The 16,498-nt window shown below is 40.7% G+C and overlaps 1 protein-coding gene across 1 annotated transcript; it reads right to left on the bottom strand.

Moving 5' to 3' along the window:
- Positions 1-51: 51 nt before the first annotated feature.
- arhgef38 (Rho guanine nucleotide exchange factor (GEF) 38) lies at positions 52-14,750 on the bottom strand. Its single transcript, XM_028589409.1, has 14 exons — positions 14,522-14,750; positions 10,097-10,287; positions 7,421-7,538; positions 7,168-7,315; positions 7,035-7,052; positions 6,652-6,851; positions 6,358-6,496; positions 6,115-6,214; positions 5,895-6,014; positions 3,781-4,155; positions 3,561-3,695; positions 2,826-3,027; positions 1,260-1,543; positions 52-234 (listed from the first exon to the last, which is right to left on the bottom strand). Exons 1-14 carry the CDS (start codon positions 14,736-14,738, stop codon positions 52-54), a joined length of 2,430 nt encoding a protein of 809 aa, XP_028445210.1. The 5' UTR covers positions 14,739-14,750.
- Positions 14,751-16,498: the final 1,748 nt, after the last annotated feature.

Genomic DNA, 16,498 nt, shown 5'->3' with positions numbered 1-16,498 from the left:
GTTTGTTTAAAATGCCACAGGTTGGGTTTTGGTTTAGTGTTCTGGATATCCTTATGCATAGGACATCCTGCCAAGGTAGTTGGCAGGGACATATCCCTTCTGTCCGTTAGCCTCAGCTAACCACCAATCCTTATTGCCTCCCAGGTCACAGAACTGAATGATGCGGACATGCTGGTACTCCTGCAAGGTCAGCTCCTGGTCACAGCGTGCTTGAAATGCATAGACGGCATAGAACTGTGGAAAGAGACACAAATCAGATATAATCAGGGGCACAAGAATTATACCGTTTGTTTTACACTTTCATTATACAGTAGTTAAGTGTTTTTGTGAAAACAAACTGAACAAAATGTTCTTTGGTGCGGCTGACAATTACAAACTGTAGTCCAAAATAATAACAAGCTAATCTTAAATTGCACTGACAGCATTAAATAATATTTAAGTGTATCCTCTTGTGAATCCAGAAGGTGGCACTATTTATTAGCTTTCCACATGGACAGGATGTCACCAACAGTCTTAATTTTCATTGGTTACAATCTACTGAATCTTGTCAACACTATACTGTATATTTTAAAACCAATGATTGTGTCATGTTATGATGAAGATCGGAGTCATATTGGGTAGTCAGCAGATGAAGACATGACCACAAGGAGGACAAAGCCTTGTCGTGTTGTTGAGTGACAGCACTGTCATCGTTTAATGTCATTCACTCCATTTAATGCCAATGCGAGCTAGACAGAGACACTGTAAAGCTATCAAGTGTGCAGCCACAGCACTGGCAGAGCCCCTGCTATAACTGCACACCTCAGTTTTACTGAGTAATAACAATCCTCACATTTTACAGGTGGAGTCTCATACGTGAGGAGGCACTTGTGGCCGTTTAAAGTTGGCTTGCTCAACCGTTATTTTTTATTGTAATTATGAGGTCTATGTGGTGTGTGGTTTGATGTGTTTCAGTTGTCCCCTATTTATTTTCTTTTATTCCCGGTACTGCTTGGTTCATTTCAAAGTGTTACACATTGATGCACATGGGCATGCTTGGGTTTTGAGGCACATAGTTTTTCTGTAACTGCTTATTTTGCAAAACCTTGCTAAGGACATTCATCTTCTTGGCCTTAACTGTTTTCAAGTTGGCAAACTGAGCTGACATTTTTTATTTTTTTTTATCTGCCTCCCCAGTCCTTAGTACTGCAGTAACTTAAAATGATATCCATATGGTGCAATAACAGTTATGAAAAAGACATGCAGGCTACCACACACACCTGCTGAGCCTCAGTGTCCAGTGTGTCCTCCAGGTCTTCGGGGCTCTCTGGCTCCCCCTGTAGTCCAGAGAGGGTTGAGCTGCTGTCAGTGGTGTTGAGGTTAAAGCTGCGCAGGCTGCTGCTGCCACTGCCTGACACAAACAGGCTAAGGTCGTCAAAGTCTTCATCCACCATGGCAGGCGGCTGCTGCTGTTGCTGCTCTTTGGCCATCTGGCCTTTTCGCTGGGAGTCCCTCAGAGGGTTGTACTGTTTCAAGAATGTGGAGTAGACATAGCCCTGGGTACCTAACAGTGACACAAAGGGACAGTTTGTCAGGATGCCTGACCTCTGAGTTCATTTTAGAGGGTTGCTTCAGCCAAATTGAAACAAAGAAAATATCACTTTCCTCTCATGTAATCTAGCCATGCAGGTAGTTTTAATTTATTTTGAGAGATGCATCACTAAGATTTTTTCCATTTAACACATCAAACCCTGAAAAAATAACACAGCATCTCTTTTCAGAAACAGTGTCCCAGTTACTCTGGATAATCCAATGAACAATCTGTCAACAGTTTTTATACAAACGTTTTCTTCGGTAGAATTGTTTCAGATTTTATTTCTGAATTGTTTCATGTATTTTTTCAACTATTTAAGCACAACAGTCAAAACTACATTCACATCATATTAGAAAAAAAAACTCCATTTTGAAGTTTGGCCGAACTGACCCTTTACATGTCTAAGTGTAAGGTAATTACAGAACAAACTGCCTTGGTTAGTCAAAAAAACTGCTTCATGAAAATAAATGGGCATCATCCCTGGAGGATTTAACATATGGGACTGCATGTCTTACAGTCATGCTGTCAGCATAAACTAGCATTTGCTTACACAATTTTAAATCCATGTGAGCGAACTGAAGAATGTATAAATGTGAGGCAAGCATATTCATAGTGTTGATATCAACAGAAGGACGAACAACAACTTTCTGGGAATGCTATAATCCCAGAGGAAAAGACAAGTCTGTGAAGAATGTTCTTCATACCAAGAAACATGCACACACTCTTTTTTTCTAGAGCTCATAAAAAGAAACTTGTTATTGCTGAGAGTACAGAGAGTTTCCGAATACCCACAGGGAGAGGCTTTGTCCTCTAGGTAACACTGCTTACAACGTGCAACAGTTTGTTCCAAACAAGACGATGGGATCTCAGGTGCCTCTGTGTGTATAGGGGAGATGGAGACAAGCTATGGAGTTGGCCCTGTTGTGAGGCAAGCATCCCCAGAGGCCAGCAACCATGACATCATAGGAGCCCCTGGGACTAATTCTTGTGTGCTGACTTGTCAGTCTCAGAAAGTAAAGTTTGGTGTGTCTACACAGCCTCAGTCATCCAAAAGATGCAGGTATATTTACAGAGGAATGTGTATTAAATATCTATACCAACCATACCTGTGGATGATCTAGTGTGATAACATAATTCACCTTGTGTGTGTTACTAACAGAATGCACCGAGAGCTACCGTTGCCCAGAGGGTCCTTTGTCCTTATGCACACACACACACACACACACACACACACACACATACACACACTTACCTCCAGTGTGAACCAGCCAGCGGCTGCTGCTGCCTAATGGGTCTGTGTCCTCCAGCAGGGCTACCAGCTCTCCCTCCAGCAGGCTAAGGTCCTGCTCCTGGCAGCCATTACACTTCCTCTTCAGCTGGTACAGACGGCTTGGTGGGTATTCTGCCAGCAGCCAGGCGCGCTGTTCCTCAGTTTGATGCTGGACCTCCGGCATCTGGAGGGCAACACAGCACAAAGGGTGTAATTATTTGAAGTGGGTCTGGTGTGTGGGCACATGTAGGCGTGTAGTTGGTTATCTGTTTTTAAGGGTAAATAAGGGAGGGCAAAAGGTAATAAGCTCCTGGGGTTAGGAGTTTCAAATAGAACCACTAACATGTCCGAGCACAAGCACATTCTCAGATGTGTGCAGATCTGTATGCATATGTGTACACTCACACACATAGGCCTATATGTATATAAGTCTCGGGGGATTGATACCTGGTGGAGCTTTGGGTTGCCAAGGGCCCCAGTTGATCACCTGGAGCTGTTCTGCCTTGGATAAGACTTATAGCTGCTAATTTTTGCCTAGGAATTGGTTAAAACATTTTTGGAAGACTCAGAGGAACATGTGGGACTTTTGTTTTAACCTGGAAGTTTAAAGACACTTCAAAAACAAACAATGGATCTAAATAGTAAATACTGCAGGCTGTTCATTTTAGTTTCTAGATGGCAATAATCTATTATAGATTATTTCCACTTTCTTACTGCTATTTTCTTGTCTCGTTGTCTCTCAAAGCTGACTTTTCGCTCCATTAACTTCTGTGCGTTATCCTTGACAAAAGTCAGATTGTTCAGCTCATCCATGATGCTGTTCTGCACTTCAGCAATGTTTGACAACGGAGCCTGAAAAGGTAAACACAACACGTTATAGTTTCAATATTAAACAGACTGAGTATAAATGAATGTGATTTATGTGTGGGATCCTCACTGGTAGCTGATGTATGGATGGGACACGAAGTAGTATTTTATCCATCAGCCCTCTGAGCAGGGCCACTAGATACACCACACAGTTGGTCAGGATAGTATAGGCGGCCATGTTGAACCTCTGCAACTCTTCCACTAGCAAGGCATTGAGAGCTTCATAGTCCCTCCTGGCGGGACCAGACGGGTCTTCTGACACCAGTGAAGGAGAGGAAGAAGCGGTGGATGACGAGGACTGAGATGAAAAAGAGGAAGAGCGCTCCAGGCGGCTGCAGTAATCCAGCAATTTGTCATAACGCTTCTGGATGAGCTTCTGTGGGGCTGTGAACATGCCTTGCAGGGAGGACAGAGGGGCGAGGACCAGGTGCTCCATACTGTCTTTCTGGAGCAAGAAGTCAATGAGGCGGCAGAAGATGAATAGAGATATCCAGTACTAGTCTACCCATTTTCATTAAAGTGCTCATATTATGCTCATTTTCACATTCATAATTATATTTAGAGGTTATATCAGAATAGGTTTACATGGTTTGATTTAAAAAACACACCATATTTTGTTGTACTACACATTGCTGCAGTGCCTCTTTTCACCCTGTGTGTTGAGCTCTCCGTTTTAGCTACAGAGTGAGGCATCACACTTATGTTCAATCTTTGTTGGGAGTCACACATGCGCAGTAGCTAGGTAAGGACTACTAGCCAGTCAGAAGCAGAGTATGAGGGCGTGCCATGCTAGCAGCTAGGCGAGCATTATAACGTGTGTTACAAAGTGATGCACGTTTGTCACGGAAGTAAAGACTGGACTACAATAGAGCTGTTTGGAGCAGTTTGTGAACAGTGTTTTCTGTTGGAGATGGTTAAGTCCCTTTGGGGTGGACTTTGGGCTTTTTCACTTTGTAAACCTATTACATGCACAAAAGATATATAACACAATAAGGGAATGGGGAAAAAGCTAAAAAGCATAATATGAGCATGTTAAGTATTCTCTGTTATGTATTCTGTACATGTAAACCGGTACTTTTACTGTACTTCTGTGTATTTTTATGTGATGGTTCTTTTATAAACTGCTTGTTTTTAGAATGCAGCATCTCTAACTCACAACAATTTTCTCAGAATGGAGACAGTAAAGTAAGCCTTAAAGGTGTTGTAGGTAGGATTGTGAAGATCCAGGACTTAGCCAAAAAATTTGAACAACAACAACAACTTCTCAGTCCCTCCCCCCTTTCTGCTAAAGACCATGAATTTTTGCAAATCGCACTACAGGCTGTAGATGGTGCCAGAGGAGCCAGATGTTTTTTTTAAATGACCTGCTTCATGTAGTTCTACTCGAACATAGGGTCAGTTTCAGCAAATATGACAGAAAGTTAGTTTTATAAGTCTTACCTACTACACCTTTAACATTAGCATTGCATACATAACAACAACGGAGCTGTTGCAGCTTGATTTGCATGCAGACAAATGAGAGGTAGTGATGTTATTCAGCTTACAGTAAGACTTCAGCAGACATGACAGACTTCATCTATCATAGTGTGGAGCATTTAATGGGTAGTACTAGACATAAAGTAAAAATAACAGTTTCCTTGGTGAAAATGTTCTATTTACTGAAAGGATCTATCAGTTACAGCTTTCATGTTTTCATCATAACAGACACAAGGGATCCCTTTTCATACAAAATAAGCCTGTTTCTTCTTAAGAGTACACATGGTTTTGTGTCTTATTATTTAAAGCTTATTGCAGACTTTGGTTAAGGCAGAGCTAAACTGCTGCGGTGAAGAGCTGCTATACAAAGAATCTTATTCAACGGTGTAGTTATCTTAGAATTGGCCAGAGTGTAATTCACAGAAAAATGAGGGCAGGAAAGGGAAGATGGCAGAGTTACTGAGGGATGTTGTCAGAAGGTTAGAAGCATAGAAGAAAAGAATTTATATAATGAATGCAAAGTGAAAGATGACTCACAGTTGGAGGGTGAAGGGTGGAGGTCATGTAGCAATAAGGCAGCAAAGCAAGAGCACAAATACAGATGATTCAGGGAGGAAAATGGAAAAGCTGCTGGATTGTAAAGTCAAATATGCCCTGAATAAAACAAATTTATTCTTGCTGTGAAGTACAAAAAAAGCCATATCTTACAAAGTGCTTATAGGGGTCATTTCCATTACTGGGCAATGAGCCATTTGTGTCATTTTTGTTTGTATCCTTAATGATGTTCTCCATGTCCTGGACTTTCTGAACAGCCACAGACACCATCTCCTGCAAAACAAACAAGAAATAAAGTCTAAGAAAGTTGACAATTATTTCAAATCATTAAAACACACACACTTTGTAGTAGGACATGCTAATATGTACCTACCTGAGTGTGCTGCAGGTAACATTGAACATTCTTTGCCAACTGCCTCACAGCCTTCTCCAGACTCCTGAACAGCTTCTCCTCTCTGTCAAATACTTCATCTCTTACCTACAGACAGAATAGTTTAAATATGTTGCCTAAATAGTAGCCAATCAATCTGTCAAGTCAACATCCTGATAATTTTTATTAATAATTTTGTGATACAGTGAGTGAGAAGTAACTCTAATTTCTATTTTGCCACCATACTTTACCTGCGGTTCAACTCCAGTGAGGATCTTGAGATAGCCAGCAAACCTGTCGCCTTTCTTCCGGATAGAGTGGATGTTAAACTTGTGTAGTTTGCCCCTCAATGTGCCTTCATCTTCCAACCTCTTATACTTCATAACTGATAATGAACAGTGATATAAAACCAACATTGAAAGAATTACATTTAATAGAAATGGCATAGACATGCTTTGTGTTAGCAAAATCACACATTTGATAAATAGACATCAATGATAAAACACTCGTGTGTGTGTGTCACTGTAAATTTAATCTCACCAATATCCTTGCGTCTCTTGAACTCATTGATGTTAACATTGATGATCTTGGCAGCAGTGTATGCCTGTTGCAGTGGTTGAAAGTCTGGGTGGTTTTCAGGTGTGGCCTGCCACAGCTCCCCGAGCAGCAGCGGGTACTTCATGATCCTCTGAACCGGTTTGATGAGCAGTGAACCCATGTTCAGCAAGTTGGGTTTCCCTCTGTGCAAATAAGTATATTATACAGTAAAAAACATGAAGTGTTTTGACCTACAGAACAGCGATTTATAAAAGAAAACAGTGCATGACAACAAAAAAATAACCAAAAATGCCAATTCAACAAAATAATCAAGAATTCAGTAGATCTTAAATGTTAACATCAATTTCTCATTAAAGGATACTTACTCTTGGTCGTAGATTTTCCTGTAATTAGAAAGACAAAGAAACAAAGTCACCACCAAAATGATATGCAGTAAATTATAATGTTTACATATTAAGTTACAAATAATTAGACAAATATTTGGAGGAAGTGACTTACTTCAGAGATAATACACACGTGGTGAATTGTTGTTTTATTTCTTCATCTTTCTCGTAGGATTTGAGTGCCATGTTGGCGTCATCATGATGGTAACAGTAAATCTTATATACATCTTCTAAAGCTTCCTTTGCCTGGATGAATATTTCTCCTTCAAATAGAAATAAGACATGAGATATCTGACCAAATATTAACCAGAGCAGTAAAAGTCAACAATTAAATCAGGCAATTGGGGCAAGAGTCAAAATGGCATTACCTATGACAACTGCCTCTGGATCAGGGTCAGCAATAGCCTCATGCAGTCTGTGAAGGAGTGCTGCCGATACCTCACACAATGTCTCTGTGTTGGTGAACAACCTGTCTACATCCACAACCTGAAACAGAATAAGGAAACTATAGTATAAAATTATGGATTCGACATCTTGCAAATTAAACAAATCAAAATCTGCTTATATTCTGTCCAAATATGATTAAATCAGAATCACATATAAATAAGATGTCATTTATATTAATCCCCATGTTGGCCCCGCTTTATTTGAATATTCTAATGTAGATTCTTAATGATCTTAATAGTTTTAATAAGTCATTAGATTAGATAGAATAATTGATTCAGTATGGTTTGGCTACATAGTTTATCTATGCTTGGATAGGGGGACAAATGCTCTCGCTTGGTTATATTTCGTTAAACCAATAACAATCGTCCTGGGAAGCACTAAGCCTCAGATGCAGCAACGGTGACCTTACAAAATAAAATATATAGTGGAGATCGCGGAAGGATGTCAGGCTTCATCCCAGCAATGTACATGCGTTGAGCCAGACTATGGTTGGGGATAATGAGCTAGGATTATAAAGTTGGGCAGGATGTACCAAATAGGCAAGTGACACTGTTGAACATTAAAGGATACGCCACTGTTTGTTGAAATAGGGTTATTTAACGTCTCCTCCATATTTATATAGGTGGGCAAATGCATTTTTGTCTCAGTGCATGCATTGTCTTAGTCCGGCAGCGCCTCCACTATCTTAGTTTAGCATAGTAAATGCAATCCTATGTTGCCGGTTAGCATGTCGTGAGTAAAAGTGACCCAACAACAACAAAAACAAAACCTAATTACTTCTTGTGGCCTGTGTATTCATAATGAGTACAAATAGCAATGCAGATTAAGACTAGACGATTTCCTAGGCAGATATTGACTTGGGACTATATTGGGTGGAAGTAGGCTACAGCTGAAGTACTGCTACTTGGGTGCAGAGATATCACGCAGCACCTGAAAACCCCCAACTTCCGTCAACATACCGGCGTGAATATTAGCTGGCTATTTTTCCTACAGAACATGGCGGATTTTGTGAGAGACGAAGAGGATGACTTCTCAGACAGTCAAGATCCAGAAGCATACCTTTCAGAAGAGGATCTGCATGCCTTGAAAATAGAACAACAGGAGGAGGAGGTTGCGATCTCTCAACAGCCCGAGGATGTGAGGATGAGAGCCAACACGATCTGGTGGTGTGAGTGTGGGGGAATGTGCCAACATATGCCGACTGAAATGAGCGTGCCTGCAGTTGACTCACAGCTACCGAGGATTTCTCGGCGTTGATCCATCCTGCAGTCCTCAACTTTTATTTCGGTGCAATAAAGTCAACTGGAAAAAACGCCGAATGGACCCAATAAACAGCTATTACTTCCCCCGCCAGGAACCAAGACACCGCGGAAGACTCGAGCAGTTGCGGTAACATTCGGTCTCAACATACTATTCACACACTCATACTGACCGACACTAGACTCACGCACTGTCCACGGTTACATTCGGTAGCCTGGTGCGCGGTCTCCTCGTGACAGCCTAACTACCATGTAGCAACATTCGCTTCTAACATTTAACTTAACATAACTACCAAGATAACATTATGTGTATTTGTATGTGATTTAATATTTTCCCCTTGGTAATGTAGCCTTTGAATTTCCATGAACACAATTCTAAAATGCACGAGACATAAAGGCTTCTGCTATCGGTTGATAACGCAAACTTGCTGAGAACCTAGACACCCGTTTGATTACATAGACTCATGCATTAGGCTCGGTTACAGTCTCGTTCAGTAGCCTGGTGCGCGGTCTCCTGGTGACAGCCTCCCTACCATGTAACACACATTTAACATAACATAACTACCAAGATAACATGACATGTATTTGTATGTGATGTACTTCCCCATCGATAATGTGTGAATTGCCATAAACACAATCATCTAAGATGCACCAGAAACAAGTCTTGGTTGCCGAGAACCAAGACACCGCTTGATTACATTAGACTCGAGTGGGCCAGCCGGTTGCGCGGTTACATTCGGTCTCGTTCAGTAGCCTGGTGCACTGTCTAGGTAGCTCATTTCCTGATTGATTCAACCACCACCACTCCAGTGGAGACGCTAATGAGCTAGATTACTACACACACAGTAGCAGAAGAATACCAGCTACACACAACAGTACGAATGAGGTAAAAGAAAAAAACAGGAGTGAGTCGGTTCATTGACGTACGGCACTCGATTCTCCCGGTTCAGTGACACGAGTCGGGTTAATTAACCGGCTCTTTGGTCAGTTTGTCAACACTATTTTGCTCACGACATGCTAACCGGCAACATAAGATTCCATTCACTACGCTAAGCTAAGCTAGCGGCGGCACTGCCGGACTAAGACAATGCATGCACTGAGACAAAAATGCGTTTGCCCACCTATCTAAATAAAGAGGAGATGGTGAATAATCCTATTTCAAAAAACAGTGGTGTATTCCTTTAATTTTGTCTCAGCAGGCAGCTAGTTGAATAGTGAATAGTAATTGAAAGTTTTTACTTCAAATTATTGATTCTCTTTGCTGTTGTACGTGTAGATGTCTGTTGGGTTAATACCACACTAAGCCCACAAGAGGTTTTATTGGGGATCCTAAAAAGCATCTACCTGCAAATTTCTTAGAGGCTGGACCACCTCTCTGATGCACAGCTCCAGGTCTGTGAGGTAATCCTTTTCAGTCTGCACAAGCTCCTGAATGACCTTTGCCCTGCGGTTCATCTTCCTTAAACGGACTTCCTCCGGGTCCAGTGCTGGAGAGGGGGGTGTGGACAGGTCGTGTGGTGTCATTTTCTCTGAGAAAAGATGACATTATAAATTAGTATAAAAGAAATAGGTGTCATTACTAGTCAATCTATTCTTACGTGGCCAGTCACATTCTCATGTACTGCAGCAATGACAGCATCTTTAAGTCATACAGGTCATACAAAGACATAGAAAGTGATGATGTTGTGAGTGCACCTATTTTGCTGCAATTTCCCCAAAACTGTATGTGTTTGCCAACATTTCAAGCCATCTGTGTGCATTTTCTAAAATGCTGGTAAACCCCCTGCGCCTGTGGGCTGTGCATGCTTGGAAAAACCTACATCTTTTCTAATGCTTTCGCTTGACGCCTGAGAACCATCAGTATTTCACGGTGATAAAATTATTTTGACTTGAGCGCCTAAAGGCCTCACTTAACATGGCAGTCAGGCTCACTTCTCTTTTTTTATTGCTCTGCTACCTAATCAGTCTGTGGCTGCCCTGTGCTTTGCATGGCATGCAGCAGTGTCTGTTCAGGGAAGAGGGATGCTTCCTTGCTGCCTAATAGACGCCACGCGCCACTTCCGTCCCAGGGGGGAAGAGAGCAATGAAGAGAGAGAGAGCAAGAGAGAGAGAGAGAGAGAGAGAGAGAGAGAGGGCTGCGAGGCGTGTGTCAGGTTACGGAACTAATTGTGCCGCTGATGTAATGCTCCATCTTGCTCAAGCATTCCATCTGCTCAGACTGGGAGTGTGTATGTGGGGTGAGCAGCACACAATGATAACATACACCTACATATGCAAGGACACACACACTGATGCTGATTAACACAGGAACACACAGTCATGCATGCTCATACAAACAAATATACTGTACTCACCCCAGCTTACTCATTTTACACACATATGCACACATACCCTTAAAATGCATAAGATTTGTTCGAAGAAGTTCAACTTAGTGTACAAAATATTACCAAGTCCTTCTTTACAGTAGCTATATTAAGACACCATTTGCAATAATATACACATTAGCTATTTAGGTAATGATGAGTCCAGTCACAACATTTGTGTTCACATCTAGCAGGCTACGTGTTTTGACCAGATCTCCTTTTTTTTGCACACAATAACAGTGTTGCCATGGGGGAAAGGTAAAGTAACTAGTGGCTGAAGCTGAGTAGAATGGGTTATGTGTCTCTAGCCAGTGGGCAGTACTTTTTCATGAATGCCAAGATTGTATTCACACGTGACTGACTCCGGCAAAGATCTGATCACATTCTGATTGCAACACTGCATACACTGACACATTCTTTTCCCCCTGATATATAGAAATTGAAATGAGCACTTTTAGAGGTGACTCATTCACTCTCTGAAAACCTCAACAAAAACCATACATATGAACTTCACAAAGTTTAATATTGATTTAAAGGAATATGTTTTTGTGTCCTTTACTTGTATCACCTTTTAATACCTGATTTAAATGTGGTGTACAGTCTGTGTATCAGTTAAAGCTGCTATACCCTACTGCCCACTTTTAATCTCCTCTGAATGCTTGCAGACAATGTAACATCTGAAATTAATAAAGAATCACTACTTTCTACTGAATTCAGTATCATTGGCTATTACATAAAAATTCTACTTTGGTATACTCATAGAGCATACAATTAAACCGAATTGTGCAGTAATAAACCTTTTTATTCCGTAGTTATTAATTAACTTATCAATACTTGATGATAACACTTCAAGAAATAGTCATGGTCATCTGCTGTATGAGTCTAATAAATCCCTGTTAAATATATGTCCATGTTATACTGTGGATTAACAAGTTTAATTATAATAGGATAATCAGATAAACTGTTTTACTTGTGGGAGTGTTATGTAAAAGAAGTATCACATTCATGTTTTAACAGTATCACGAAGTGTCACGTCATACATGGACATGGACAGAGGCGTATTTTATTTTTAATCTGGTGTCAGCTATTTACATTAATATATCATCACCTATTACTCTATTGTCTTGCAACTGTAGAAAGTCTAAATAAGAGAAGTGACATAAAGATCATCTAACCCTGATCCTGACCTGTAAACGTTGTTCCTTTCAAAACTGGCCTTGAAAACATTCCTCCTCACTGACACATTCACAATGATATCAAAAACTAAAATGTCTTATAGCCTATCAAGACTCAGCAGCAGATTTTAAACTGTGCTGACTTTTTCTCTTGCTAGCATTATGTTTGGTGAGGTATGGTTGCCAGCACAGGAGTTCCCATGAAAGTGGATACAGGGCTTTTTACTGTTCAGCCCATTGAAAAGGATCCAACAGACGGCCCCGGAACAGAAGACAAGGCATGGTGTATCACGTATCGCCAGCAAGTAAAATGACACGTTTAACTTTGCCACACAGCAAAGTGCACATTTTATCACAGAGAATACTGGAATATATTTTGGATAAAGTATGCTAAAATTGGAGAAAGCCTGAAAATGTCTAAGGGTACCATTCATTTTGTCAAATTAATAAAAGAGGTGACACACACTCAAACACACACAGTGTGAGAATAAGTTAAGTCATTATATAATATAAACCTACATCAAAGTAACCTGCTCCATGCATGATTTGCAGATGAATACATATGTATATTTAGTTTATTACTGTCCCTTTACGTGAGTTCTGTGCTGGTAAATCATTGCCGGAACTATTATATTTAGTTACTGTAAATAATTAGACATATTGATGTCACGTTGCCATGGTTCTGTGGCTTGACCAACTTGTCTGACAAGCAGATGAGAACTTGCTGTCAAACAGCAACTCACATATTTCCTCTTTCAGTGAAGTCATCGTTCTGTCAATATTTGCAATGGTAATACCACTGTAAATATGTAATGGTGCTTGTCAGCTATGAGGCTAAAGTCAAACAGGGTGGGTGATTAGTTTACTGAAAACATCACAGTGTTTTTGACAACTCTGCCTGTCATTATGCAGGCTGGTCAAGAAAACAGAAAGTGCAAAGAAGTAGAGAGTGTCTCTTTTTCAAGTAAATAGATCAGCTGCTGATAAGGCAAGTGTGTGTGTGTGTGTGTGTGTGTGTGTGTGTGTGTGTGTGTGTGTGTCTGTGTGAAAGCTATCTTATCAGTACAGCACCAAGTGAGAAGTGGGTTATACATAGCTATTTTAAACAAGGTGCCCCTTTTCATGTTGGCATGTGATATCTACTGTTCGCAGGAAAGAGAACCCAGGAACAAGTGGCACAGGAAAGTCGACATACTTTGGCTAATCTTTAATAGTAACCCCTGCTGACACAGTGATGTCATTCATTTTGCCTGAAGTGCAGCATTCCCAGTCACTGACTGCACTGTAAGGACAGGTGAAGCCAGTTTTTCTGAAATGTCGACGTGTGTAAGTAAATAGACTCGGTCAGCAGTTGTGATGAGGCAACATACAGCTGAAGGATTAACCATTTCTTTTTTTTTTTTTTTTTCACAACTCATTCTATTTTTTAGGGTCAAACAACACAAATTGTTTTGTTATGTTATATTCAATGTAAAACAAACTCTAACACCAATCGTCTGACATCTCCTGAAACACTCGCTTAACTTTGTGAGAGGAAAAATAATCTGTACATCCTTCTTCACACGTCACCTAGGCATCTACGCATCTAGGTCTTGTTTACGAGCTGGTCTGGAACACTTTAAAAGCCACTCCTCTGTGCCTGAGTTTGGAGCACAGTTTGCATATGTGGTTTCATCCCTGTGGGAGTATCTCCTTCTCAACACAACAGGTGCCCACTATCCATAACTATAGAGCGGTGCGTACTGTGTGTGTGTGTGTGTGTGTGTGTGTGTGTGTGTTGAATTTTTGCCCATAAACCTAAAAAGCTGCTCTTACAGTCCATCTATAGAATCAGAATCAGAAAAGGATTTATTGCCAAGTAAGTAGCGCTTACGAGTAATTTGCCTTGGCTGTTGATGCATACATATACATATTAAACATTAGTATGAAATACAGAAACAAATAACACATTCATATAACTATTTAACATTAAGAAAAAATAGGCTGTATGGATTAATGCAGCAATGTGCAAATGTCAAGGGATATGCAAAAGTTCAGGATTTATAGAATGTGCAGAGGACAGGATGTATAATTAAGAGTCAGTGGTGGATACATTTGTCTAAAAGTTATCCTAGCCTGTGTGTTATCTACAAGCTTGCAATGTAAAGAGTTGAGAGACTGTTTGCTCACGTGTGTATAGATGTTACCATAGTTTTGACCCCTGGGGATGTCATTAGCTGTTGTACCTTTAAGTTTGGCGCTGTACTCCGTCTTGTCAGACTGACACCTCCTCACCAGTGTCCCCAGGTTGATGTCACCTTTGGCCGAGTCCTCAGCCACAATAGTGTCCGTCTTTCTCCTCTCCAGGTAACGCAGGAACACAGGCCGGATCCTTCTCTTTATCACTTTGTCTTTCTCTTTTTCCTTCTCCTTCTCACCCCTGCCAGCCTCGTTGGGATCCATAGTGAGGCTGTAAGCTCCCTTTTGGAGCAGTCAAGGAGAAAAGAAGGGGAAGAGAGAGGGACAGGAAGAGGGAGAGAGAAACACAGAGAGCCTGGGAAGTGCAACAGGTGTAGTGTTCACTGTGCGCTGACTGTCAGCTCTGTACAGGTAATCTAGCTCCTCCCTATGTCTACCTGCCATGAAAGCTATGTGACCACTCCTCTCTTCTACTGCTGTGCTTTGCTTCTTCCCTCAGAACATTATATTCATCCAGGAAGTTTGAGGACAGTATAACCAGTATACAGTTGTGTTTTTGCTTTTACTTAATAATCCTTGAAATAAAATGCATGTGAGACCTCACAGAGGTTTGACAACCTGTTGACAGGGAAGAATTTATGCAAATGGCCCAGGTACTGTAAATCACACTTCCGATAAGTTGAACATTTTATGTCTACACTCTACTCTTTAACTGTAGGAAGAAAGCAGATGAAATGAATAAAAAATCAACTCACACAGCAGCTGCATTATACAGCACTAATATTCTAAAAGTGCCATGTTACAACTGTACTTCAAGTTCAAGACCATGATTGATGACATAAAGCTGCACTGTATGTGTTGACTAGTTGCTGTGTCAGGTTAGTGGTTTATAGTGGTTTTGAAACAACAGGGTCTGTGTTTGTCAAACAGTGATAATTAAATGTTCACATTATTAATTACACACAAGACATTTTCTTTCCTTTACATTTTGGTGTCCTTATACAAAAATGTATTCTTTGACGTAACAAGCTATAAATTGACACCCAGAATGTCAGATCTGGTTCAACAGGTAATTTGTCAACACACATACTGCCAAAATGATAACTGGTCATAGCAACCAGATACTACGTTTCCTCCCCATTGAACTACAGGTAATGAGCGCTCCCATTGTGTTTTCAGATCACTCTGCGGTGTGCTCATAGCACACCTGTTTAACTTCCATTAGACAAGATGCACCCATATGGCTCTCAACTATATGTCAGCCAGTCCTCCACATAGGACTGTATATTTTTAGTTTCTCGCATTGCAGCAGCAGCAGCATCATCATCATTATCATCTCTCTGTGTATTTAAAGGTGCTGTAGGTAGGATTGCGAAGATCCAGGACTTAGCCAAAAAAAATTTACATGGACAACTTCTCAGTCCCTCCCCCCTTTCTGCTAAAGCCCAAAATGGTCTCCTAAGCCCCTCCCCCCACAAGGGAGAATGAATTTGTGTGCATGAGCAGTGACTGACACGCAGTTAGACCCCTCCCCCACCCCCCCATTTAGTTTTATAAGTCTTACTAACTGCACCTTTAAGAAAAGCTATTACAAAATAATTCAACTATTTAAAGTTAATTTAATGTCTGTTAAATCTATTCAATGTTAGCAGTATTATGTAACCAAGTGGACTTGCTGAACAATCACATACTCTATACAAACATACTCTATGAAAGTGAGTATACAATGTTATCTCCTGTGTGCGTGTGCTGATGTCAGCTTTGCGATATGAATTGTTTTGCCCTGAAGCAGCTCATGTGACATTGTGTCACTCAGGGTGTGGCTTTTCTTGACCTGCTCAAAGAGAGAAGAGTATATTGTACATTTGAAGTGTATATTGTACAAATGCAAGGCAGTAAGATATAGTCATTAAACGTATACTGCTCACAGAATAAAATTCAACGATTGTTTTCTCAATTCATTGTTTGGTCTTTAAAATGTCAGAAAGTGATACAAATATCAATCAAAATTTCCCAGAGCAGCA

Source organism: Perca flavescens, chromosome 2, assembly GCF_004354835.1.
Source record: "Perca flavescens isolate YP-PL-M2 chromosome 2, PFLA_1.0, whole genome shotgun sequence".
Taxonomy (NCBI): Eukaryota; Metazoa; Chordata; class Actinopteri; order Perciformes; family Percidae; genus Perca; species Perca flavescens.
The sequence above is the reverse complement of the archived record's forward strand: the minus strand, read 5'-3'. Positions and strand labels throughout refer to the sequence as shown.

Bases quoted from the DNA above. Each gene is read 5' to 3' on its own strand.
- arhgef38 (XM_028589409.1), bottom strand. From the start codon at position 14,738: ATGGATCCCAACGAGGCTGGCAGGGGTGAGAAGGAGAAGGAAAAAGAG. The intron at 6,015-6,114 runs GTAGGTACATAT...TTTGTTTTGCAG, and splicing joins GTTACCTGCAGCACACTCAG to GAGATGGTGTCTGTGGCTGT. The intron at 3,028-3,560 runs GCAGTAAGAAAG...GTTGCCCTCCAG, and splicing joins GACAACGAGACAAGAAAATA to ATGCCGGAGGTCCAGCATCA.